This window comes from Panthera leo, chromosome D4 (genome assembly GCF_018350215.1).
Source record: "Panthera leo isolate Ple1 chromosome D4, P.leo_Ple1_pat1.1, whole genome shotgun sequence".
NCBI classification, from domain to species: domain Eukaryota; kingdom Metazoa; phylum Chordata; class Mammalia; order Carnivora; family Felidae; genus Panthera; species Panthera leo.
This window is the reverse complement of record NC_056691.1, coordinates 46,009,001-46,036,678: the sequence shown is the minus strand read 5'-3', so window position 1 is coordinate 46,036,678 and position 27,678 is coordinate 46,009,001. Positions and strand designations below refer to the sequence as shown.

The 27,678-nt window shown below is 40.2% G+C and overlaps 1 protein-coding gene and 1 long non-coding RNA gene across 6 annotated transcripts in view; one reads left to right on the top strand and one right to left on the bottom strand.

Moving 5' to 3' along the window:
• Positions 1 to 26,999, top strand: part of LOC122204389 — a 37,349-nt gene extending 10,350 nt beyond the window's left edge. Inside the window, exons 3-4 of one of the 2 annotated variants that reach the window (XR_006195649.1) lie at positions 23,670 to 23,787; positions 26,496 to 26,999. This is a non-coding gene — a long non-coding RNA (uncharacterized LOC122204389). Of the gene's footprint in view, positions 1 to 4,212; positions 4,777 to 23,669; positions 23,788 to 26,495 lie in introns of those variants that run through there. The other variant, XR_006195648.1, reaches the window with a different exon arrangement.
• LOC122204387 (methylthioadenosine phosphorylase) overlaps positions 9,980 to 27,678 on the bottom strand; it is a 47,991-nt gene continuing 30,292 nt past the window's right edge. For 3 of the 4 annotated variants that reach the window (XM_042911817.1, XM_042911814.1, XM_042911815.1), the window contains 4 exons: positions 24,303 to 24,405; positions 19,254 to 19,493; positions 14,024 to 14,146; positions 9,980 to 11,468 (listed from right to left, as the gene is read on the bottom strand). In XM_042911817.1, the coding sequence (XP_042767751.1) occupies positions 11,430 to 11,468; positions 14,024 to 14,146; positions 19,254 to 19,493; positions 24,303 to 24,405 (505 nt within the window). In that variant the 3' untranslated portion in view covers positions 9,980 to 11,429. The remainder of the gene's footprint in view (positions 11,469 to 14,023; positions 14,147 to 19,253; positions 19,494 to 24,302; positions 24,406 to 27,678) is intronic. The other variant, XM_042911816.1, reaches the window with a different exon arrangement.

The window sequence follows — 27,678 nt, the reverse complement described above, 5'->3', positions numbered from 1 at the left end:
GCTGCAGATGTCATATTTTAATAATTTTGAGGTTCCCTTGAAAATGAGTCATTTTCTTACTCCTGTCAATTTTCTCCCTGTGTTTTGTTCTTTCAGAATTTTTTTAAGTTTATTTATTTAGAGAGAGAGAGAGAGCACGTACGAGCAGGGGAGGGGCAGAGAGAGAGGGAGAGAGATGGTGAGAGAGAGGGTGACAGTTTCCTCACTATCAATGCAGAGCTCAATGCAGGGCTCAGACTCACAAACCATGAGATCATGACCTGAGCCAAAATCAAGAATCAATGCTTAACCCACTGAGCCATCCAGGCACCCATGGTTCTTTCAGAATTTTTACTATGTTTTTATTTGTGGAACTTTGTGTTTTCCTACCTGGAGTTTGTTGAGCTACCTATATGTGTAGATTATTGTTTTTCAGTAAATTTGAGATGTTGTTCATCCATTATTTCTTCAAATATTGCTGCGCTTAATACTGTCCATATTTCTCTGAAGCTCTGTTCATTTTTCTTCATTTGTTTCTCTCTCTGCTCTTCAGGTTGCATAATCTCTATTATCTTTATTCACATTTGCTAATTATTTCTCTTTTTAAAATTTTATTTATTTATTTTGCGAGAGCATGAATGGGATAGGGGTAGAGAGAGAGGGAGTGAGATTTCCAAGCAGGCTCGGTGCTGTCAGCTCAGAGCTTGATGCAGAGGCTTCAGCTCAGGAACCATGAGGTCATGACCTGAGCAGAGTCAAGAGTTGGACACTCAACTGATTAAGCCGCCCAGGGCCCCACTACTAATTATTTCTTAATCACATCTACTGTTGAGCCTCTTCAGTGAAGTTTTCACTTTAGTCATTGTACTTTTCTAGTCTAGAATTTCCATTTGATTCTTTTTTATAATTTCTATCTCTTTATTGATATTCTGTATTTGCTGAACATGTTCATCATTCCTTTTTAACTCTTTAGTCATGACTCCCTTTAGTTCTTTGAACATGTTTATAATGACTACTTTGAAGACTTTGTTAAATTTGACATCTGGTTACTCTGTAGGCAGTTAGGCACTTTCTGTCGTCTGCCTTTTTTTTTCCCCCCAGGGTGCGGGTCATACTTTCCTGTTTCCTTGCATGACTAATCATTTTTGTTGGAATCTGGACATTTTAGATAATATATTTTGGCAACTCTGGGTACTGGTGCCTCCCCTTTTGTTGTTTGCTTGTTTATTTGTTTAGTAACATTATTTTAATAGAGTCTGTTTCTTGCACTGATAAGCTTCTGATATTGCTCTTCAGGGAGCATATCCTTGGGTTATATGCACAGTCACCCTGGGTTAATGGTGGTTTTTTTCAAGGTTCTCTTTGGTTGTCTCTTTTCCTGATCATACCCAGTTGTTAAACTCTAATCGCTGGGTGATTTCTTTATGGCTTTCAATCAGTACCCTGGGGTATAAATTGCTCATCAACTAAACCAAAGAAATTCAGACTCCTTTGAAGGGATAGTTCTGGAAGGCAGTTATTAATATTTGTTCTGACCCTAGACAGTTTCCTGTAGCTATGTTCTTCCAGGTTCTCTCCTGCACACTAGCTGGCTCACAATTTACCTTATATGTCCAATGATTCTACCCATATCATCCCAATTGCCCTTCAGTACTTCTTTCACTAATAGTGAGAGTAGTTTTGGGGGGGCACCTTTAGGCTTGAACTTCTCCACACTCTCTTGCAAATAAAGTCATTTCCTTTAGGAAAAGCTTTATTGCCTACTCTCCCTCCAGGAAAAGTCTTGGAGTTATGGCTATGGACCTGGAAGCGAGGACAATGGCAAGCTTCTCTCTAAATGACATTCCCAGTTTAGGAGCTGAGTGCTCAGTGGTGGTGGTTAGGGTGGGGTAGGCAGTATCTTCTGCTTTTTGTTTTTGTTTTGTTTTGTTTTGTTTTGTTTTGCTTGATTCTCCCAGCATGTAGTCAACAGACTGGTGGAAAGATGATTGGGGTCCCAATATTCTCAGCAACACCACACCCAGGGTAGAGCTCCTTAGGGACTGGGTAGAAGAAAAACTCCATCTCTATGCTTGCCTATAACTTAGCCTCAGTAGCAGATCGGTGGGGGAAAGATGAGAAATACTGACTTCCTGCCCCTCCTGGGATGATAGCTTTCTAACTGGGAACTAGGGGAGATGAAACTGTGCTCTTGCCTGAGCCAGCCTAGAGTGAAGTTTCCATCTTGCTGAATTGGGAGGAAGGGGAAGCAGATTTCTCAGTTCAAATACCACAGACTGTCATGGTTCTTCACACATTTTAATAAATTCTCTTGAATGTGTGTTTATTCAGATGTGTGTACTTAACCATACTGAGCAATTTTAGCTGGTTGTTTTAAAATTGTTTTCACTGGGTTTGCTGGTGACTGAGACTACGGAGTTCCTCAGGCTGTCATGCTGAGAGTCTGAGGAATGCTACCCATCTTTATTTCCTCTTTCTGGAACATGTATTCTCTTCAGTAAGATTTACATTGGAACTTCTGCTATGCTTTACATTTCAAGCTGTCATATTTTCCATCTCTTTATTTCTGTTATATTCTTTTCTGTGTGAGCTCTACACCCAATGCGAGGCTAGAATTCAACTCACAACCCGGAGATCAGGAGTCACATGCTATGCCAACTGAGCCAGCCAGGCACCCCTGTTTCTCTGTACATTCTGAGTTTATTTTCTTTAGTTCATAATCCATCTAACCAATTTTCTCTCCAACTCTGTCTAATATTCTGAGTTACTCTTGAATTTTTAATTTTATTTGAGTAATTTCATTTTGATTTTAATTCAGTTTTATTGAATTTAATTTTAATTTTATTAAAATTTTATATTTTAAATTTTCTTTAGTACTATTTAGTTCTTTTAAAAATCTGCCTGGTATTTTAAGATAGGGTCTCATTGATTTCTTATATTTTCTCCTCCTATGGCTTTGTTTCTAATCATTTATCCAATATGTATTTCATAGTATATATCTGATCCATTCTTAAATTCTAAGGAATTTCTGTTTCTTGTTTACTAAGCTTTTTTGCCATGAATGACTTAAATTTTATGAAATGCTCTTTCTGTATATATATTAAGATATTTTTAATCTTAAACAGGGAGGCTGTCACCTTACATTTCATGTGTTTAAATGGAGGTAACTTTGAATCAGAATATCATTTTTTTGCAACCCAATTTAAATTAATGGATAGATGGGTCATCTGGGTGGCTCAGTTGGTTGAGCTGTCCAACTGGACTCTTGATTTCAGCTCAGGTCATGATCTCAAGGTCATGGGATTGAGCCCCATGTCCGGCTCTGCACTAAGCAGTGGAGCCTGCTTAAGATTCTCTCTTCCTATCTATCTTCTCTCCCTCCCTCCTTCTGCACCTCTTCCCTCCTCACACACTCTAAAAAAATTTTAAAAGTAAATTAATGGGTAGAGACATTAAAAGCTGATGGCTACTAACATCCAAGAGAGATGAGACATTATGTGCCTCCTGATGAAAGAACATACCACCTCCTCTGAAGTAGCCTTGAGAAAAAAATCTATCTAGATTCAACTAATCAACTTAGAGGAAATCAGAAGACCAAGGATTATGTTAAACTACACTATGGAGATGCAGTTAATAGAATCTGGATTATATGAAACTCTCCAGGACAAACAACTGGCTTTCCTCACCAAGTAAACTGTAAGGAGAGAGAGCAGGAGAGAACACATGAAAGATGGGGAGGGAAAGGGAAAGCAAAAGAGCCAGCAAGAATGGGAGAGTGAACTCAGAGATTAAAAGGAACATAAAATACATACAAACCAATTGCTATGTGTGGAATTTAACTGGATCCTGATTCAAATAAAGAATATGTAAAAAAAAAAAAATAGTGGCATTCAGGAGATATGTGAAGTTTTGAATATTCACTGCATATTTGATGTCACTAAGGAATTTTAATTTATTTTCAAATGTGTGCCAATGGCATTGTGCCTATCTTAAAAATAGTGATCTTTTAGATGTAACATTGAAATACTCATGGTTGAAATTATATAATGTATGTAAAATGCTTCAAAATAACATGTGAGGAGTATAGTATAGAAGAAACATATAGGCTATGAGATAATTCTTGAAGCCAGGTAATAGATAAAGGTTCATTACTATTCTTTGTATTCTCTTACACATTTGGAATTGACTTTGCTATTACTTACTGCTTTAACCTTGTAATCTTGATTCTTACAGGGAAGGAATTTTGCTAAAATGAGGTCAAAAAGAGCAGTTAACAAATGCATCATCACATTCCGATGTGTAGACTTTTTAAACCTGAATCATCTGTAAAGCTGAGGGCATCATTTGAAAACACTGACAATTTCCTGTTAATTTTCCCTAAATGAAATCATCAAATGCATTTGTTTTTATTCTGAAAAAAATGTGCTGTGCTACAAAATACTTATGGAATCAAGCACACATCTCTTTTTTCGGTTCTGAAACACTTAAAATATTTCAGTGTCTGTACTTTTTCAAAAATCATTTTTTCAGGATCCTATTGATATCACAAGCTGTTCAGTTTATGTGAGTGTTCAGTTTACACTACTGATTGAGGCAAAACCAACAACTTTTTATTTGTTGCTCATTAAATGTAATAAGACATGGGCACCTTGGGAATGGCATCTAAATCAATCCATAATTTATAGAAACCTACAGTCTCCTTGGGAAGACAGATTACATGACAAGATGAACAAGAGAAATGTGTAAAAATAATTGTCAAGGCAACAGAATAAATTACATATATGTATTTTTTGTCAACTCAGAATTCAGTACCCAGAATTCCTAATTCCCTCCATCGTAAGTATTTTTTAACTGTATTAAACCTTGATTCACCCCCACCTCTGCTGAGATAACAAGGGGATATAAATGGGCAAAATAGAATGGGTAAAGGGCTCTAGTAACGTTAATTAGGGCACCAACATACTATCTGTAAATATATTCTTTCCCTTCTTGAAAAACATGGACTTTTGGTTTCTGCCATGCCAGGACACTATGATCTTTATCCTGAATTGAACTGTTACAAGGAGCCAGACTCTAGTCCTAGGGAGAAGTGATTTGAAATGGAAATGGAAGCATCACTAAAATTTCAATAGGCAGAAGCATAATGGGTGTATACATTTCACAAATATATATAGTAATGCTTATGTGTCAGTCACTATGCTAACTGGACAATCAGGCAATTTAATACAGTGTGAACAGGGTGTTTGGGGAACACAAAAGGAAGGACAGCCAGCCAAGTGAGGCAGATGAAAGAGGGTGGTGGTGGAGCAGTCAGGTGGAGAGACAACAAAGGGCAGAAGTAAGAGGGGGGTATCCTGCTTGGACCAGAAGTCTAAGAGCTGCTCTGATATGGCGGCCATCAGACACATGTGGCTGTCGAACACTTGAAATAAATTTACTTGACTGAGAAACAATTTGTAATTTTAGCACATAACTTAAATTTAAAAACTGATAGGTTTTTTTTTTACTCTTATTATTTTTTATTTTTTTTTCAGTATATGAAATTTATTGTCAAATTGGTTTCCATACAACACCCAGTGCTCATCCCAAAAGGTGCCCTCCTCAATACCCATCACCCACCCTCCCCTCCGTCCTGCCCCCCATCAACCCTCAGTTAAAAACTGATGTTTCAGGGGCGCCTGGGTGGCGCAGTCGGTTAAGCGTCCGACTTCAGCCAGGTCACGATCTCGCGGTCCGTGAGTTCGAGCCCCGCGTCAGGCTCTGGGCTGATGGCTCGGAGCCTGGAGCCTGTTTCCGATTCTGTGTCTCCCTCTCTCTCTGCCCCTCCCCCGTTCATGCTCTGTCTCTCTCTGTCCCAAAAATAAAAAAAAATAAAAAAAAAATGTTGAAAAAAAAAAAAACTGATGTTTCAATATACTTGCAATGATGGGTATGTGGATCTACTTTTTCATAGTAAAATTTATAAAATTTAATAACATCAAATTACTTCTAATGAAAGTTTAGCATCAGATTTGAGATGTGCTGGTAAGTGTAAAATACACATCTGATTCCAAAGATTTAGTATTTGCAAAGGTGTGTAAAATTTTTGACTTTTCACTACTGATTACATGTTGACATATTTTGGATAGAGTAAGTAAATATATTATTATAATTAATTGGCTTTTAAAAAATGTGGCTCCTAGATTTAAAATTACATATTGGCTCACATTATATTTCTAGGGATAGCACTAGTCTGTAGTGCTGTCAGGTGTGGGAGATAGAAGAGGCTGGAGTAAGCCAGAATATGTCAGGACATGCAGGGCTTTGCAAATTGTGATAATCAATAAGAAGCCGTACATTCAAAATAGTATTGGCTTGAAAGCCTACCAAGTGCCACTTCCTGGTCCCTTGGGATATCTATCAGTGAACAAGATTTCTGCCTTCACAGTGTGTACATTTCTAGGGAATGGGGGTGGAAGTTATCAAAAATCAAACAAGCAAACACAAATAAATATTAGATTTGTTGGGAGGTGTTAATAGCTTATGGAAGAAAAAAATTGAGTCATGTGGGAATGGGCAGGAGGGCAGGGGCTGTGGAGTGAGAATCATTGCCCTCCATTAAAATAGGATGTTGGGTTGATGCACTGTGATTTTTGAGCAGAGATTGGAAGGTGATAGAGTGAACCACGTGGTTATCTAGGAGAAGTTTTCCAAGTAGAAGGAATATAAAGCAAATACTCTGGTATTAAAGGCAGGAGAGGGCCTGATCTGCTCCAGGAAAAGCAAGGCCGGTGGTACAGAGGATGGTTGGTAGGAAGTCAGAGATGAGGGACATGTGCAGATTCCATGAGGACTCATGGACTATTGTGAGGATTTAGGCTCTTATTCTGAGTGAAAGAGAGTTTGAGCAAAGGAATGACTCATGTTTTACAAGGATCATTTTGGATCCTGGGTTGCTGTATGGGACTGGAGAAGAAGAAAAGAGGACCAGTTAGAATATCACAGCACCCAGGTGAGAGGTGAGTGGCTCAGACCAGGGTAGAGGTAGTAGCTGTTGTGAGGGTGTCAGTTTCTGGATATATTTTGGATGATAGAATGAATAAACCTCTTCCTGGTGTGAATGTGGGTTTTGAAGAGTCCAGGATAACTCCATGATTTTGGTCTGAGGGACCAGAACCATAAAACTGCCAACTACCAAGAAATGGCAGAGATTTGGTGGCGGCAAGGGTGGGGGTGGAGATGGGAAACAGTCACTGAGGAATGAGTGAAGATAGAGAAGTCCAAGAATTGAGCCCTGGGGCAGGTAACATTAAAAGATCTGAGAGAACAGCAGGAATCAGAAAAGAAGATTGAGTAGCAACCATTGACGTAGAAGGAAAACTGACTGTAGCATCCTTGGAAGCCATGTGAGGAATATTTATCAAGGAGGAGGGACAGATGAAATCTATCAAATGTGTCTGATAGAAAAAGAAAGATGAAATCTTAGAACTGACTGATTTAGTAAGGAGGTGACCTTGAAAATGGTGGTAGTGGTGGTGCTGAAAGTAGAGTGCTGGAAAAGCTAGATTGGAGTGAGCTGAAGAAAGGAGGAGGAATTGGAGGCAGAATAGATCTTTGGGGGTTATATTCCAATGAAAGGCAAAGCAGTAAGACAAACAGCATACTGGATTGTGGCCAAGAATTCTTTTTTAATGGGAGAAAGTAACAGCATTATTTGTGTGCAGAGAGAAATGATGCAAAGAGGGAAAATTTGAGCATGGAGAGATGGGCAACCACTAGAGTGAGGTCTTTGACCAGGTCAGAATTACACAGGAATGATCAGATTTTCATAGATGCAAATATTCACTGAACTTGTGCCAAGCACAAGGAACTGAGGATTCCAGTGAAAAAGACACAGTTCCTGCTTTTATGGAGGTTTATCAAAGAGTGAGGGAGATAGGGAAGTCCTTAACTGAATGATAGCCCTTTATATATTGGAAATTCTCAAAAGTTTTCCCTTCAATGGTTAGAAATTCTCAATTCCTTTAACCACTACTTATGTGGCATGGTCTTCCCAATCCTCACACCTTCCTAAACTGCTGCTTTTTAGATGGTCAGTGTTCTAAAAATGTTGTGCCCAGAACTGGATAGTGTTCCAGACATGATTTAACAGAATTCAATGTCAAACTAAGAGAGATTATTTTATTTTACAAAGCCAGGTCTCCTCTAGAGTCCACTCCTTAAAAGGTATCAATTTAAGGGGCACCTGGGTGATTCAGTGGGTTAAACTATCCAACTCTTGATTTTGGCTCAAGTCATGACCTCACAGTTTGGGAGTTTAAGTCCCGCATTGGGGTTTCAGACTGACCGTGTGGAGCCTGCTTAGGATTCTCTCCCCGCCCCCCCCCCCCCCCTTCCCTCTGCCCCTCCTGCACATGCTCTCTCTCAAATAAACTTTTTTTTTAAAGGTATCAATTTAAGAGAGTAGATGCTTACAGTAAAAAGCTCAAACAGTGCAGAAAGACATGAAGTACACAGTAGATCTCTTGATTCATACCTCAGAGGTTATCACCAAGCTTCTTACCAGAAACTTTCTATGAACATAAAGCATAAATACACTATCCACACATCCAGTATTTTTCTGACTTCCACTTGTAACAGACATCATTCCATTCTGGTGCATAAAGATACACATCATTTATTTGAGCTGATGTATCTTATTTAGATGCCCCCACTCCTTTGAGAATTTTAGCCATTCCTAAGCTTTTGCCTACTATAAACAACTCCAGAATGCACTCAGGCTAACTTGCAAAACATGTCAGGTTTCAAATATAACCCTGGTATTCCAGCCTTCTCCTTTTTTGGTTAACACTCTACATATGAAGGATTCTGGTTTATCCACAAAATCATGAAAAACAATGCAAAACAATGCATTATCAATAAAGTTTTTAAGTAGATGCAAATGCACAAATCAGTAACTTGGCACTCTTCCAGAGGGTTAAGTCACTATGCTACAACTTTTCCATTACGCCCATAACCTTCACTAGGGAAAATGAAAATATTTCAAAACTGACCAATGCGTTCCCTTAATTTTGTAGCTAAAAAAAAAAAAAAAAAAGTGAAAGATCATGTAAAAAGCATCCCAGGAAGAAAGTCTACATAGTCCTTAAGAATAAGGTATCAGCTGGGGCACGTGGGTGGCTCATGTGGTTAAGCATCTGACTTTTGATCTCAACTCAGGTCATGATCTCATTGTTCCTGAGTTTCAGCCCTGAATCTGCCTCGGCGCTGATGGCTAGGAGCCTGCTTGGGATTCTAGCTCTACCTCTCTCTGCCCCTCTCCTGCTCGTGCATGTGCGTGCTATTTCTCAAAATAAGTAAACTTTAATTTTTTTAATGTTTATTTTTTGAGAGAGAGCGAGCGAGCGAGCAGGGGAAGGGCAGAGAGAGAGAGAGGGAGACACAGGATCTGAAGCAGGCTCCAGGCTCCAGCTGTCTGCACAGAGCCCTATGTGAAGCTTGAATCCCTAAAACCATGAGATCATGACCTAAGCTGAAGTCGGACGCTTAACCAACGGAGCCACCCAGGTGCCCCAAAATAAATAAACTTAAAATGCCCCCCCTTTGCTCATGCTCTTTCTCAAAAATAAACATTTTAAAAAAATGAAAAAAAAAAAAAAAAAAAAGACTGACTGATGGGTAACAACAAAAAGACAGGAGTATATGCCAAATGAGAACTCTGAAAATGAGGTTGCTAGAAAAGGCTACTGAATCAAGAAAAGTACATAAGTCATTGGGGGAAAACTGTGCTTTCTGAAGGCAGCAAGAAAAATGCCCACGTTTTTGCCTTGATATCCTCAGACTTCTAAGAATGAAGGAAAGGAAGGCATAGTATTACAGAGTAGTGAATCAGGGTTTACAGACCCAGACAACCCTGGGTTCAGATTCATTAGGCCATCTGTGCATCTCTAATGCGCAACCAGAGTTGAATCACTGTATTGGAGAATGCGAGAGTCATAATCACATGTAACCCAAACAGCTCCATGTTTTAATGCTGGGGGTAACTGGTTTATTTTATTGTTTATAATTAGCAGATTATCTTGAAGCCAATCTCCTAGACACAAACACATGGACTTTACAGACTCTTTAAACAGGATATATCACTAAAGGATCCAGTAACAGCCCACAGTGAAAAGTAATAATTCTGAGGAAAAAAAAAAAGATCTCCCTGTGACAGAACAAAACACATTCCTATAAAATTAACAAAAAGCAGTGTAAGAAGCAAGCTTCTATTTTATGAAAAAATCTAAACCACTAACTCATGTAAAGTAATTCATCAACTCAAAAAGTAGAAACAAAGATCAAATATTAATTTTAAAAATACCTGACACACTATAATGTGTGTATATAGTCTCTTACATGGTTTAAGACTATCTGAGTATTAAACACCCAGTTTTTCTCAAGTTGTGGCAGGCCCAAATATCGTTCTGACTGTACAGTCACTCATGAAGATCGAACTCAAACAGAACTCTTCTTAGAATTACCATCTTAAATTTTGTATCATTACACCTGTATTTTTTCAAGAACTGGGTCTTTTTTAAGACAGCTTTACCATTTGAGTATATTCACTGTAGAAAAATGTGAAGACACAGAAAAATATAAAGAAAATTAAATTGTTTCCCTCCCCCAAATATGGTAACAAAAGATTATAATATATTCATTTCTAGTCTTTTTATACATCAATGCAGAATTTAAAGACAAAATTAGCAATGTAAAATGCTTACGCATATCCTTTTGTCATTTCATATTACAGAGCAGTCATTTCTTTAGGACATTAAATATGTGAAAACATGATCTTTACTTGGCTGCTTCACAATCTAATTAGAGCTAGGTCATAATTTACCTCCAACTGTTGGATATTCAGATTGTTTTGTATATTTGTTATTATAATTAAAACTATATTAGACATCCTTCTTTATATATAATTCTTTGTATCTCTGATAATTTTATAAAGATAAAGTCCTAGGACTAGAGTAGCCAGCACATAGGGTGTAAGTATTTTTAAAACTTTTTAAAACTGTAGGAATTTTACCAAACTGCCCTCCAGAAAGACTGTATGAATTTACAGTTACACCAATAAATAGTCTAAGAATTCCAGTTCTTCTTCATATTTCCTTGGTAACATAGGAAGCTGGATGTTATCTCCTACCCTGTATTATTACAAACTTACTGGGGGAAGGGCAAATGGGGTCTTGTCTTTTTAAGAATTTTTCCACGTGTTTAACTGGTGATTTGCTTTCCTTCTGTTTTCTGAAGCAGTCCAAGCCTTCTAGAAGGCATTTCTGATATGTGCATGTCTTGTCATGTTCTTCCTTAGCAGGCAGGGGCATGAGAGCTGCATGTCTTTCCATGTTTTTTCCATTAACTAGGCAGAAATTTCCCAAATGACTGGAATTAGAAAGTCTTCTGGTCTTCTAGGCAGCCACGCTCTTTTAATGTCTTGGTAATAAAACAGAAAACTGGGCTGTATTCTAAAAGGAAGAAAGCAGGCATAGATTACAGTTAACCAAGCACTTGCTGTAGGTATTGATTCTTAGGATCAGGATAATCACCTGGAGTACTTATTACAAACCAGATTTTGATTTTAATGTTTATTTTTGAGAGAGAGAGAGAGCACGAGAAGGGGAGGCCAAGAGAAGGAGACAGGGTCTGAAACAGGCTCCAGCTCTGAGCTATCAGCACAGGGCCCAACACAGGGCTTGAACTGACAGACCTCAAGACAGTGACCTGAGCCAAAGTCGGATGCTTAACCGACTAAGCCACCCAGGTGCCCCAAACCAGATTTTGATTTCAGAGAGTGAGGACTCATGGTGTACACTCCTCAGAAAATTTTCATGTCCACCAAAGCTTAAAAACAACCAACCAGAGGTGGGACTTGGGACATAGCTCATAACTCTTTGTTCCTCTGTCTCTCTCTCCTTTCCTGTAAAGTGTGTTTATTTCAAGAAGGTTGTTCAGATTCTCTCAGATCTCTATTCCCTTTCACATCCACTAGGACACATTTTATGCACCAACCTCCAGCCTCGATTAATTTAACGCAATCTCTGTCATTCACCTTATCCCACTGGAAAAAATCCTTGAAATTTTAACATACTGGTATCTCCAAACATAATAGGATCTTCTTTATCACAGCAAGTCTTATATATCTTTATAAACCACAGCTGGACACATAACGGGTACTAAGTGTTTCTGAAATGCATGAGTGAATGGATGATACACATTTCAGTGTAGAGGTCTGAACATGCTACCCCAGAAAACCCCAAAAGAATAAGCGGTTATTAGTAGGGTGTCCCTTAATGTGACAGAATGGAGGTCATGATTCTTAGTTTTGTCTAGAGCAGCAATTCTTAATTTTCTTCAGAATCTGATGATCAATTTCTTTCCTGAGAATCTGATGAAAGCTACACATATTAACCCTCTTTAAAAATGCATATATACAGAAATACACTATTTTTACATACTTTCAGAAGTTTCTCAGAAGGAAAGGAACACATGAATTTCTACCATTCAAGCATTTTTTACTTAAAAATGAGGCTGAAATAATTTATTGCTTGGGAAATTATCTTCAAATTTAAAAGACCATGGTCAAAATACGGTCAGTTGGAAAACCTAAAAAAAAAAAACAACCCATCATATTTTGCAGGTGACATTAGCCTCAGCAGCTGCAAAAGTATGAGTCATATTTCCCACAATCAATAGTGTGCTTGTTTAGACAAGCTAACGTTATGCTGCTCCTACTGCACCACACTCAGGGAAATATAACGGTTTCTGGTTATAACACTCCCTATTCTTAGAAATTATTGTTTCCCTTTCCTTCTCAATTATAGTAAGGATTGCCTGCATTCAATTATGATGGGGGAAAAGGGCTATCGTTTACTTACTTAAGAACATGTATCTCCTAGGTATACAGGTTGAAACCAACACATGTATTTCCTGTCCCTTATGGACTTGAAGTCTAGTGGGAAAACAGAATACAAATTCCAATATTCTTGACTTTGCCAGTCCTTAAGGCTGACAGACATCTTGTTATAGGGTGTGCTGCAGCCTGCTATATCAGTTTGCAAGAACCAGCTCTGTGTATCTATCAATGGCTTTGTGTGGACAGCTTGAAATCAGCTGTGCTGGAGCATTTACACCATGCAGTCAGCATCCACTCCAAATCATGGTTCCTCTAAGCCCAGCAGTTGTCCATCACTGACCACCACACGGTGTCTTCATCACACTGAAATCGTGGCTCTCATTCCAGGGCTCCTTGGTAGTAGCAGTTCAGGTAGGGAGGGCTTTTACCAACTTTTCAAATCCTCTCTCAACTACCTGTCATAAGATCCAAGAGTACAGGTGTGTTCTAGACCTTAGAACATGCTAGTTATCTTCTCTGGATAGTAGGGGAATATAATATCCAATCAATTTGAGGCAATTCCTTATCCAATGGGGTTAATCATGAGAGTCACAAAATGTCCAAGTAAAAATCATGAGTCTCTGAGTTTAGCAGTCTGTTTAAATTATATTCTGGGAATGACTACTAGAGTTGAAAAGCTACCAATCTACAACCCATCCCATGTTTATAATTAATCACTGTCTTAATTTGATACAACATCAGCCCTAGGTAGACATTCCTTGGCACCGTTTTGGTATTGCTATCTTAGTGTTTTGGCTTTAAATTTTGCATGGATCTGCCAAACAGCAAATAGCTTTGTCAACAATGTAAGCCATGTGCACAATAAGCACAATCAATCTTCTTTAAAGTATGACTTAGTGATACCTTGCAAAGCATGACAATGTTAAGAACCTGGCGGACTAGATAATAAAACTCTCACCACCTCGACTTTCAACAGTCTTGCATTATTAGCCAAAATATAAAACTACTCAATTTTAGTATGATAGTAAAGAGCATGAAAACTTGTAGAGAAATTCTAGACTAGTATAAAATACATGACGGGCTAAATCAAGGTGAAGTGAAAATAAGAGAAAAAGGCAGCTGAAGGTCTATGGAAGGGTCTGCTTGAAGATAGCTAAGGATACTTACCTTCAGGTTCTGGAGGGTTTCTGACCATTCCATGGACCCTATCTGAGGTATGGTAGTGAGGAGTAAACTTTTGGCTTTATTGGCATTTTCTTTCAGGGTCTTTAAGACCCGGTCCACTGAAACCTAGAGAAACAACAGCACAGGATGTTACTAGCAATTTAGAATTCCACTGCTTTTCGCAGACCATTTTCCTGAGTTTCTACCTCATCTGTGAAGTCAGTTTACTCCAATTCCAATCCCCTGAGCACCAGCTCTGCATTTTTCAAGGCAGTCTTGCTTCCAGAGGGAAGGTCTTGGAGAAACCTAATGACATCTCTGAAAAGCACCACTGGTTCTCAATATAATGTCTGAGAAACCATCTCAGAAGTATGTGTTAGCATGGTCTAGAAAGATGTGGCTAATTCTCCTCACATCCACAGTAAAATGGATCCCAGTCTTAAAACCATTGCTACACTGGCTAACCAATCAGAAGATGAGCACATTTCTCTTAAAAAAAATTTTTTTTTTAATAGAACTACCTTATGATCCAGCAATTGCACTATCAGGTATTTATCCAAGGGATACATGCTGTTTCGAAGGGGCACATGCCCCCCAATGTTTATAGCAGCACTATCAACAATAGCCAAAGTATGGAAAGAGCCCAAATGTCCATCGATGGATGAATGGATAAAGAAGATGTGGTATATATATACAATGGAGTATTTATTACTCGGCAATCAAAAAGAATGAAATCTTGCCATTCGCAACTATGTGGATGGAACTAGAGAGTATTATGCTAAATTAGTCAGAGAAAGACAAATATCATAGGACTTCACTCATACGAGGACTTTAAGACACAGAACAGATGAACACAAGGGAAGCAAAAATAATATAAAAACAGGGAGAGGGATAAAACATAAGAGACTCTTGAATATGGAGAACAAACAGAGGGTTACTGGAGGGGTTATGGGAGGGGGGATGGGCTAAATGGGTAAGGGGCTTTAAGGAATCTACTCCTGAAATCACTGTTGCACTATATGCTAACTAACTTGGATGTAAATTTTAAAAAAAAAATCTTTTTTAATGTTTATTCATTTTTTGAGAGAGAGCGAGTGCATGAGTGGGGGAGGGGTAGAGAGCAAGGGAGATACAGAATCTGAAGTAGACTCCAGGCTGTCAGCAGAGGGCCTGATGCAGGGGCTCAAACCCATGAACTGCAAGATCATGACCTGAGTCTGACATTTAACAGACTGAGCCACCCAGATGCTCCAGCACGTTTCCCTTTAGAGACGTCTTCAAGACGAATCAGAGTCTCATCATTTTTATAGCTCCCAATGAATTAATGGATGAGCTGCTAATATCACAGAAACAACAACAAAAAAATCCCAAACCAAACAAATAGTCCACTTTAATGAGCTTCCTGATGGGAAAACTAAACACTACATCTGAGGCCTGAACTGGATCAAAAAATCTTTAGAACCAGCTGTCAATTTACAGAAAATAATACAGCAGACAGAGAAATCTTTCAAACTACCCCAAGGAGATGATTTCAGTGATCCAGATGGTGGGAAACTCTATAGGTCAAAAGACCTGGTTTCTTCTCAGAACACTTGGAAGTAAAAAACTGTGGTATTAGAGATCACTAGAAACGTGAACTCTGCCTCGATAGGTTAAGGAATTATTGTTGGAAAGTGATGATAATGTATGTTAGGTGTCTATGGATAAAATTATGGATCAGAGTACAGATGAAATATGGTTGGCCATTAAGTTGGTATGTTCACAGATGAAGCTGGGTGTTGATTTACAAAAGCTCATACTATTATCTACTTTTGTATATGACTGAAATTGCTTCATAAGGAAGTTGAAAATTGTGAATGTAAAATGGATAATTAGAGGTGGAATATTTGTCACACCTCACTATACTTCAGAACGTATCTGAGGTTCAGGGACACAAGGACTGTAATACTTTACTACTTATTTCCTGGTGTTTATATAAAGTCCAAATCCCTCCCACAAACACTGAGGTGTGTTTTGGAAAAAAATGATGGGCACCGTTCACTGTGGGGATACGAAGCAGTGACGGGCTGGGTGCTGCCAGGTACATGGAGAGGCATATTTTAAGCAGAGTCTTCCAGGGCAGGCTCATGAAGCACCCAAGGGATTTACCTTATATTTGCTTTTTTTTTCCTTACGCTTTTCCTTTTGACTGATATTTCTATATAGACTCTGACCTCTCTTTTCTTTGTTCCTAATGTTGGGTTCTACCTAAAATGCCCACTCTACTAACCTCCTCATAATAAAATCTAACCCTCTGTTTAAAGTTTATTATTTATTTTTGAGAAAGAGCAAGTGAGAGCTAGAGCAAGGGAGGGGCAGAGAGGGAGAGAAAGAGAGGATCCCAAACAGGCCCTGCAAAGCCCAATGTGGGGTTCGATCTTATGAACCATGAGATCACAACCTGAGCCGAAGTCAGATGCTTAACCGACTGAGCCACCCAGGCGCCCCTCTAAATCCTCTGTTTAATGTCTAGCTCAAATGTCAAGTTTTCTTCACACTTCTGCACCCCCCTCCGTCATAGCTGCCATCCGATGGCCACCCCTGCATAGGAGCCAGCACTATGGTACTTGCTCAACATATATCATTTGGTTTAATTCTCCCAGAAATCCTGCAAGGTCAAAACTATATACGCCTCCCTCTCACCTTTGGCTCCATCCCACAGAAGAGTAAATGGATCAAATAACCTGCCCCATCTTACAAGTAAATGGAGCAACAGGAATTTGACAGCAGGTTTAGGCAACTCCCAGATCTTCACACCACGCCAGGCTGCACATCTGGTCTAAAGCACAGTGACACACATGGCTGGTTGACGATGCGGCGAACTTCATCTATGCTTTTCTTGTGGCATTCAGCATTATCTGCCTTCATGCCTTACCACTTACACCCAGCTCAGTTTCTCTGCTTTCAACTCAAGCGACTCCAACTGACTGCTTTCCAAACCTCATGTAGTAAAGGAAAGCACCATTTGCTCTGCAGAGGAGACCGATGTTACCAGACTGAGCAGAAAGCCACAGGCAGGAAGCAATCTGCTCTTGGGTAGTGGCAGGGGCTGGAGCCTCCTGCTAATTGGAGGCAGCTTCTCAACACCACAAGTCTGAGCTGTCCCTTAGGTGACCAGAGCTGCCAAGTCAGAGATTATGCTGTGTCAGGATCTGGAAGTCTCTTACACACCAAGCTACTGATGCAAAACAAGGAACCTGTGTTCAAGTATAACCCAAACCCCATATACACAGATGGACAGACAGCAAGAATATCTTATTCGGTTTTGTATGAAAATGGACGGTGAAACAAGCAGTTCTGACGTAGTGGGAAGGGTCACCTTGGAGAAGATGTCAGTTCCCCTACATGTGCTCAGAACAGCCAGCCCTGTACTTGTTCTTTACTTCAAAACTCCTTGACTGTACTTTTGTCCCTTTCTCTATTTTAGTCTATGTGCTGCTGAAGCAAGCACTCCCTTTCTCTATTTTAAAATGAGATAGAGGACAAGACAAATGATCCAGTTTCTTCAAGTAAAATCCAAGGAGTGAAAAGACAGGGGAATATTAGATTGAAAGAGATATAAGAGGTGTATCATTCCAGGGGCACCCGGGTGGCTCAGTTGGTTAAGTGTCTGACTCTTGATTTCAGCTCAGCACATGATCTCACGGTTGTGAGATCGAGCCCCGTGTTGGGCTCTGTGCTGAGTGTGGAGTCTACTTAAGATTCTCTCTCCCTCTCCCTTTGCCCTTCCCACACAAGCTTGCATGCTCTCTCTCAAAACAAAACAAAACAAAAAAAGGCATATCATTCAAATGCAATGTATGGGTTATAAGGGACCCTGATGTGAATGGTTGTAGAAGACTGGAAGGAAAATGTAAACAGTCTAGATATTTGATTACACTAGGAATTCATATCAGTATTTTGGGGTACAATAATGGTATTGTGGTTATTTTGTTATTTTATTTAAAAAAATAAAAGAGACTCCTTTTCGAAAAATATTTACTCAAAATAATGAGGGCAGGGGAGAGAGAAGCGGGTAGGGGTATATTTATATGACCCAAGACTGGCCATAGCTGGTAACTGGAAAGGTGGGTGATGGGTAACCGGGGGTTCATTATACTAGACTCTCTACTTTTGTAGCTGTTTGAAGTTTTTCACAATGAGAATATTTATTTTGGAAGCCTGACTGAAGTGGTCCAGTGTCTTCAGATACCAGTTGGACCTTGCCGTCTTTCCTGCCCAGAACTCCTTACTAACCTCCCCGCTGAAATCCTTATATAGCCTACATGGCGCTGCCTGCCTCCCTCCCTCCTCTCCACTCCACCCACGCATGCCTGCCTTTCCCACCGCACATACACCAGAAAGGCTTCCCAGACTTCAAATGCTTGGTTGAGTCAACTGGATATATACTTCTCACCATACTATTTCTTTATAAGCCTGAGCTTTCTTACATTGGTCTGCTTAACCTCTGTACTTCCTCCCTAAGCCCCCAAAAAACTCAGAATGTTAGACCCTTACAGGCTTGACTGTCTGCTGTCATATTCCTGCACCAAGCATCATCCATCCAGTCATGGCAGGTTAAACAGATATGAACACAGAGTCCTCTTACCAGGAAGAGGTAATAGGTCTTTCCCTTTGAAAACAAACAACCTGTAGCGCAGGATAAGGAAATTACAACCAAAACACACTTTCATCTTTAAAATAAGGCCCAAGTCTCAGGGTGCCTGGGTGGCTCAGTTGGGTAAGCGTCTGACTTCTGCTCAGGTCATGATCTCATGGTTCGTGGGTTTGAGCTCTGGGTCGGGCTCTGTGCTGACTGTTCAGAGCCTAGAGCCTGCTCCGGATTCTGTGTCTCTCTTTCTGCCCCTCCCCTGCTTGTATTCTCTCTCTCAAAAATAAACATTAAAAAAATAAAAAATAAGGCACAAGTCTCAAAATGAATTCCCACTGCACCTACATGTCTACAATGTACTGTTTACTGTTGATCCTTGGAAAGAAGTGTCTTGTTCTTCTCTCTGGAGACCTATTTTGTATCTTCCAATGAGAACTATATAGAAAATATTTGACCATATATAAAAAGCTGACTTTAAGACCTGGTAGAAAGGTGCTTTCTGGAACTAATACAGTAGAAACAAATGGTTAAGGCACCCTCTCAATGGCTCTCGTGGCACCCGGAAACCCAGGTCATATATATTCAGAAGGAAATTCCACCTACCGCTTCCTCATGCTCCTTCCAGCAATCATAATCTGTCGCCATGGCGATACTTGCATAGCAAATTCCAGCCTCCTTAGCAAGAACCACCTCGGGAACCGTGGTCATGTTGATAACATCCGCCCCCCAGGTGCGGAACATGAAGCTTTCTGCCCGGGAGCTAAAGCGAGGTCCCTCAATTGTGACCATTGTCCCTTTTGAGTGGCACCGGAGCCCTAACTTTTTAGCAGTCTCTATGAGGACCTAGAAAACACAGAGTCACAAACTCAAAACATACAAATGTAAGTAACAGTTTAATATTGGTTTTTTTCCCCCCAATGTTGAACAAGTTAATTACTTAAGTATTTTTCTATAAATGGCTAGTACCTGGAGGCCCTCAAACAGAGCCTGGGAGATCACGGAAATGTGTTTCCTGGATCCTCACCTTCCTTACATAATCCTGTTCCCCCAGCGCCTTGCACATATGGCTTACAGCAACAAAAGCAAACAGTGAGCTTTTTCTATACACTAGGCATTTGTTTTTATACTTTAATTTCATTTATTAACAGCTTGAAGAGACTAAGCTGGGTTGTGAATATGGATTTGAGTCTGAGCTCTTCACCCCAGAGGCTGAGCTAAGGTTCTGATTCTAGTCACATCTCAAAGACATGCTAGGAACAGTTTCCAAGCTCCTGAAAGGTCTTTCATACACAATCTAAAGACCATTGTAAAAGCTTTTCTTGGCTAGAAGATGATTTCTTCATAATCTCTTTTGCCTGTTGCCTCTTCCACAAACATACAGAAACAGAATGAGGCTGTGCAGGTTTTTTCTCTCTAGGGATAAATTTATCATGGCATCTCTTTCAATGGTAAGGCTATGCATGGATTTTAAAAACATTATTTATTTATTTTTAACGTTTATTTATTTTTGAGACAGAGAGAGATAGAGCATGAACGGGGGAGGGTCAGAGAGAGGGAGACACAGAATCGGAAACAGGCTCCAGGCTCTGAGCTGTCAGCACAGAGCCCCACGCGGGGCTCAAACCCACGGACCGTGAGATCATGACCTGAGCCGAAGTCGACCGCTTAACCGACTGAGCCACCCAGGCGCCCCTAAAAACATTATTTAAAAGCCTGATCAGTTTTTCCAGTATCTAATTAATAATGCACATCTAACCTTTAGGTTATTAATTTCTAGCCTGTGCTTCAACATTCCTTTTTTTTTTTTTTTTTTTTTTAACGTTTATTTATTTTTGAGACAGAGAGAGACAGAGCATGAACGGGGGAGGGTCAGAGAGAGGGAGACACAGAATCTGAAACAGGCTCCAGGCTCTGAGTTGTCAGCACAGAGCCTGACGCGGGGCCTGAACTCACGGAGTGTGAGATCATGACCTGGGCCGAGGTCGGCCGCTTAACTGACTGAGCCACCCAGGCGCCCCTTCAACATTCCTTTTTAATTAAAAACAAAAATGAAGTCCTAAAAAAAAAAATTAAGTCTTTTAAACTTAACTGTTAACCTACTTAAGCACTGCCAGAAATTCACTTAATCTTTGTATGTTGTTTTCTCATCTGTAAAATGGTAATAAGATTGTATTATAGAAGTGTTGTGCAGGTTAAAGGAGCTAAGGAGTATACATTACAGAACTGTGTTGGGCATATTGTAAACACTGTGTAAAAAGCCAAACCGGTCTTCTAACAATTGTTAATTTTGGCACCTTCTACACACGTTTGCCAAATAATTGACAAAGGTTCCTGGGGTGCTTTAAATATAAAATGGAGAGACTCAATGTCAATAAAGTCTCCAATTTAGGCCAAAGTATGTCTAGCCTGCATGTGTCGGAACCACATAAGCAAATTAACCTATTTCTTAAATAATTTTGGCAAGAGCCTTGGCAACTCCAAATTTAGAAGCGTGACAAGTCATAGGACAGTGAACAGTTGATGTTATATCATGTTTATTTATCCCAGATTATGTTGAAAATAAGAGTATGCTTAATAAAAACTTTTCCCTAGAGTACAGGTTATAAATTCAAAGGCCTAAATCACTCCTCTTTCCCCTACCTACCCCCGCCACCTCCAAATTAAGAATATACCCAGCCTAGGGGTGCCTGGGTGGCTCTGTTGGTTGAGCATCCAACTTCGGCTCAGGTCATGATCTCCCAGTTCGTGAATTCAAGCCCTGCGTCAGGCTCTGTGCTGACAGCTCAGAGACTGGAGGCTGCTTCAGATTCTGTTTTTCTCTCTCTCTCTCTGTCCCTCCCCCGCTGGTGCTCTGTGTCTCTCTCAAAAATGAATGAACATTTAAAAAATTGTTTTTAAAAGATATAGCCAGCCCAGTCCTGTCTTCATTAAATGTCTTTTAAAATCCTGAATAACTAAGCTGTATGTCTGGCCAAACTTGAGCACCTCTAGAGATGAGTGAAGGAATAGCACAACCACTTGGTACACTGGATTATGGCGTGTTAAGTTCTCACGTCACTCTGGGAGGTGGGTGCATGATGGTGAGGAGGAAGAAGAGAAGGCTTCTTTGGGTGTGGACCAGCTACAGTGACAGACCCTGGGGTCTCGTCACTTTGCACCCCCCACAAGAACAGAGAACTTCAACACTATGTACCAGAGATACAAACCACAGGCTGACTGAGAGATCTCTGGGTCTGAGGTCAAGATGCTTTCATTTACATGTTTTGAGCAATCATGATGGAATTCCTGAACCTACCACCATCCTTCAAATATTATCAGCAATATTAGATCACCAAGCTAAATATATTTTATGTGTTAGAACTTGCAAAGACTGTGTCTTCAGATTACCTCCTAAAACGACATGAAGTGAAAATATTTTGGGGGTACAAGTGACATGGGACAAAAGATAAACACTACAAAAGGATATTATTCTGTGACGAGTATTTTTTCCACCCATGTCCTAGTGAACCAATTCACCTCCCCAAGGGAAATCACCAGTTTTTTGGGTCAGTTTTCCAAAAAGACTCTATTTGCATGTAAATATTTTCATATTTACCTCTTTATATATAACACAAGTGGTAGAGCAGTACAACCATTGTTCACACCTTGTTTGCCACTTGACAATTCTTCCTCATCAGTACATGAAAAGTCATGTGAATGTTCAAAGTTAAAGTAATAATTACCAAGGGGCAGCACCATCTACTCTTTACATTTCTGGACAATATTTACAAATCTCTCAGAGTATGTAGGAATAAAGTTATATTCCAAAGGTTTATTTTTCTTTTTTCTTTTTTCTTTTTTTTAGTTAGAGAACACACACAAGAGGAGGAGGGGGTTGGGAATGGGGAGAGGGAGAGAGTGGGACAGAGGGAGAGAGAGAATATCCCAAGCAGGCTCAACATTCAGTGTGGAGCCTAACGTGGGGGCTCCATCCCACAACTCTGGGATCATGACCTGAGTTGAAATGAAGAATTGGACGCTCATCTGCCTGAACCACCTAGGCACCCCTTTCCCATTTTCTTAAACTGCCTTTCCTAGCACTCTAAATGTTGGGGGGGTCCCTTGACTTGGCTAGACCAATAACTGCTGAGTTAATGTGGTCTCAAGGGAGGCCAAACTCTGTTACTGGAAACTATCACCAAGCCACCACATTTGCATGAGTTCTGAAGACATCATTAGTATTTCCCTTACCCTACACCTCTACTCCTAGTACTGTAAATCAGTGTTTTCTCTGTGGGACAAGATCTCAAGCGTATCTCTCCCTAGTCTATTTCTTCCCAAGCTGCCCCCATTTGGAAATGGATGAGAATTTTATATACATCTAATTAACCCTGGAAAACAAATTCATTATGTGGACAGATCTGTGTTTCAGAGGGAAGACTAGCACCAACATTTTGATATATTCTGCTGCTAACTACCCAGAAACATATACATCCAAATACAAAAATACAAACTTAACCTTCCATTTTTTTAAAACAAATAAAAAATTACTTTCACAGAAATCAGAGGGAACCAACAAGCAGTGGTATATCTGAAATGGCTTCCCTGCCCCCCGATCCCCCGCAACTCCTGGTTTCAGATTCTAGAATTTTGAGATCACAGTGAGGTTAAGATGCCCTTGCTGTTAACCACACGGAACCTATTTTTACACAATTATGCAGGGTTGAACATAAAAGTTCTTTTATTTTCCGTATGTAGGTGTTGAAATTATCTGAATGAGTGGCATGGTTAGGTACTTCCACTGGCATTTGTAGGGCTATCCCCGTAGTTCTGAGATTTTACTATAATCCTGGAAAGAAGGCTGGACAGTAATAGCCAAACTCATCTTAAAAGTCAATGATGCCATTCTGAAAATTTACAGATTATCACTAATAACTTAATTCATAAAAGCAGTTACCACTCATTGGATGTCTCATAACAGGTATAGTTCAAAGCACTTTATGAGTAATAACCTATCTATCCCTCACACATTTCTATCAGGTACATGTTATCATTATCTTCATTTTCCAAGTGGGGAAACTGAGGCTCAGAGGCATTAAGAAGTTGTCCAACAAAACACAACTAAGCAGAAGAGCAGAGGTTTGATCCCAGAACCAAGGTAATCTTGTTCTAGACTATACATCCTTGACTAATACGCTGTCCTACACTAAATTATTTAAAAGGTATTCTGGGCCACCAGGGTGGCTCAGTCAGTTAAGTATCCGACTCATGGTTTCAGCTCAGGTCATGATCTCATGGTTCATGGGGTCATGCCCTGAGTCGGGCTCCATGCGGACAGCTCAGGGCCTGCTTGGGATTCTCTCTCTCCCTCTTTCTGCTTCTTCCCTGCTTGTGTGCACATGCACCCTCTCTCTCAAAATAAATAAACTTAAAAAAAGGTTTTCTGACAGCAAAATCAAGTCCTGTAAAAAGTAGCTTACAACTTTGAGTGATTCAGCTTATAAATGACTGAGAGGCATTACTGACACAGAGAAACTCTTCGTGAAACCTTGCCCAAGAAGCAAGCTTGAGAGGTGGAAGAGGGACCATGTGCTTAGCCAATTAGTCTAACTCTAGATGCCACCCCAAGCCCTTACAACTTATTTTAGCGCACCTTCTAGAAAGACTACAAACCTCTCTCGTTTTGGGGCAGAACGGCTCAGCCATGGGAATATGGCATACTCCTCTGGCACAGGAGTGACTTCCATCATAGAAGGTCTGAGGCCTTATGGTGGTCCTATAAAATAAAGTGAAAAAAAATCTTTTTTAAAAGCCATCACTCCATCCTCTGGCGGCTGGTGAATCAACTTTATCTAGGTCAGCATCTTGGTGCCTGCTCCAGAATCAATAGCTCTGGATATGGTGAAGGCAACTATTGGAAAAGCCACTCTGGAATGGTATTTGGCTTTTTTGGCTCTGGGTTGGTGGCAAAATGCTTCCCACCAGGTCTGGTGACTATGACAGGACAACCAAAGTGGACTGTAGGCACAGCTCAACTTTGGGCTCAGGAGGCTGGGTAAACCACTTAAGAAGTCACTATAAAATCCCCAATCATTATAGAGGTAGAGGACTGTACAGTGAACCCCATATATATCCATCACCTGGATTCAACAATTCAAATGTTGTCAAGCTTGCCTCATCTGTTAGCTTTTCCATGATTGCAAATCTCAGACTTTGTCATTTTACCCCTCATTAGATGGACCAAAATATGTGTACTTTTCACTGCAATGTCATTATCACATCTGATTAAAATTAATTCCTCAGCACCAACTAATACACAGACCACATGCAAATTTCCTTGATGCCCTCAAAAATGTCCCTTTTTTTTTTTTAATTTTTTTTTTCCAACGTTTTTTATTTATTTTTGGGACAGAGAGAGACAGAGCATGAACGGGGGAGGGGCAGAGAGAGAGGGAGACACAGAATCGGAAACAGGCTCCAGGCTCCAAGCCATCAGCCCAGAGCCCGACGCGGGGCTCGAACTCACGGACCGCGAGATCGTGACCCGGCCGAAGTCGGACGCCTAACCGACTAGGCCACCCAGGCCCTTTTTTTTTTTTTTTAAACAAATGCTTTTTTAGTTTCAAGTTCCAGATGAGGTCCTAAACTTGCATTTGATTGACCTGTCTCTAATGAAAGTAATTTCTGCCCTCTACCCCCAATCTTATTTTTTCATGCCTTTGGCCCACTGAAAAAGCAGCCATTTGTCCTGCTCCACTTTTGGGAATCTCTTTGCCACCCCATTTAGCTTGTTGCTCTACCCATCATAATTAGTTCTGAACTCTCTTAGTTCAACTTTTTGGTAAAACATTTTTGAATCCACAAAGAAGAGGTTAAAATTAACCCAGAGCCAGAGCCAAATCACCCTGCAATTTTCACCCAAAGTTTTCAGAATAAAGCACTTTCTATGTCCTTTATATTGTTCTCAACTTGAACTCATGAGTAATACAGGAAAGAGACTCTTCATCTTTCCTACAGAGGGGAGGGCGGGAGAGGGCCAGACCAAGGGAAAACAGGGGAAGGTAGATCACTTAATGTCTACTTCCGGGGACGGGAGAGAAGGAAACGGCATGGAGAATATACTAGTTCAGTTTATACAGCTGGTGGGTCCGCCTACCAAAATTAATGTTACTTTCATCCTGTCACATACCAAACAGGGACACTAGCTGGCACCAAAGCCACCTGGCTCAGTAAGGAGGCCTCCGTGCTTTGCAGGGATGAAAACCTAGCCTGTACTCCTCCCAACCTTTTGTCATGTGTCTCAGGGGAAGGCTAAGTTAACTCCAAAGCAATTCCAGATGGGGTTGAAGAACAGGTCAAATGACTGTTCCAGCCCATATAAGCAGAGGCTTTTCTCTTTTTGTAAAACTAACCAATAAAATGGTGCCACGTACTCCAGCTCTGGCTTGGTATCTGCCTTCCATGAGTCAAGTATTAGCAATATCCCCATTTACAACCATGATCGAGTACAAAAACAGGGCCACAAAAACCTCTAGCAGCTATACCCCAATGTCCACGCAATAGAACCCACACCGTATCTCTGTCCCCTTCTCCTCTATTTCTACCCCTTCTTTGCCTAATCACTCCTCTCTGTTCTGAACTTCTATCTTAAGACAAAACATGTATTAGTTATGCTTTATGTTATGTCATATACATGTGATATTATTAACTATAGTTTTCATTTCCTCTGTCAAGTGGAAGATTTTACATTTTTCACTTTAAATAAAGCTCTTTAACCACTAGCTATATGGCTTAGAGCAAACTGCCGTATCTTTTTGATTTTCCATTTCCAATCATAAAATGTAGTTTATCCACCCATTTATACAGGTATTATGAGGATTAAGTCAATCAAGATGTCCAGACAAATGCCAGCAGCTCGGAAGTGAGGTCTGGGCTGGAGATGGAACAGAGAGCCAGCACCAAGGAGAAGCTGTGGTTGAGGCTGGAGCCTCAGAGCACTCAAGCCTGCAGGGGCAAGTGAAGGGGACAGCCCTGAGGAGGCAATGAAGACTTTAATACTAATATTTCCAATGGTTTCAGGGCTAGGCTGTCGAGATCCAGCAAAGAAAGGAGCAAATGAGAAATACCTTGCTTCACACACCTGCCCACCTATCCGTGGTGTTTCATATAACTTAAGTGTCAGTACATTCAATGAAACATTTAATGACCTAAACTTCAATTGCTATAAATAGCAATACTCCTGTCCAGCATAAAATAAGGCATGATTAATGCTGAAGGAAATGCTGACCAAGGGCAATGGGGGTTTACAATCATAGGGGACAAGAGTGGAGTACATTTTCTTTGATAAGTACAGTAAAGTATATAAATGTATTTTCTTTATGATTTTCTTTTTTTTAAATGTTTTTATTTATTTATTTTTGACAGAGAGAGAGAGAGAGAGAGAGAGAGAGAGAGAATGTGCATGCGCACGACAGAGAATCCTAAGCAGGCTCCACGCTATAAGCACATGGGGCTTACGCTTGTAAACTGTGAGATCATGACCTGAGCCACAATCAAGAGTCAGATCCTCAACAGACTAAGCCACCCAGGCGCCCCTTCCTTAGAATTTTCTTAATGACACCTTCTTTTCTGTAGCTTACTTTATGGTAAGACTATAGTACATAATACATATACCAGATAAAATTCACGTTAAATGACTGTTATCAAAGGCTTCTGGTCAACAGTAGACTATTAGTAGTTAAGTTTTGGGGAGGTTAAAAATTATACATGGGCTTTCAACTCAACAGGAGTCAGCACTCCTAGCCCCCATGTTGTTTAAGGGTCAACTGTAATTTGTTACAGCATCAACAGGACACTAATACATATGCTCACATGGTTTAAGATACAGTCAACTGAGTTCTGGTTTCTGCAAGTAATAAAGAAATGACGCTGAAGGTTGTCCCAACTCTTGCTACAGTTAGCAAACCTTCCCAGCTAGGCAAGAGGATTATCATTTCACTTCCCCACTAGCTTAGGACCCCACCTGGCAGAAAGACTCTTGAAGTGACTG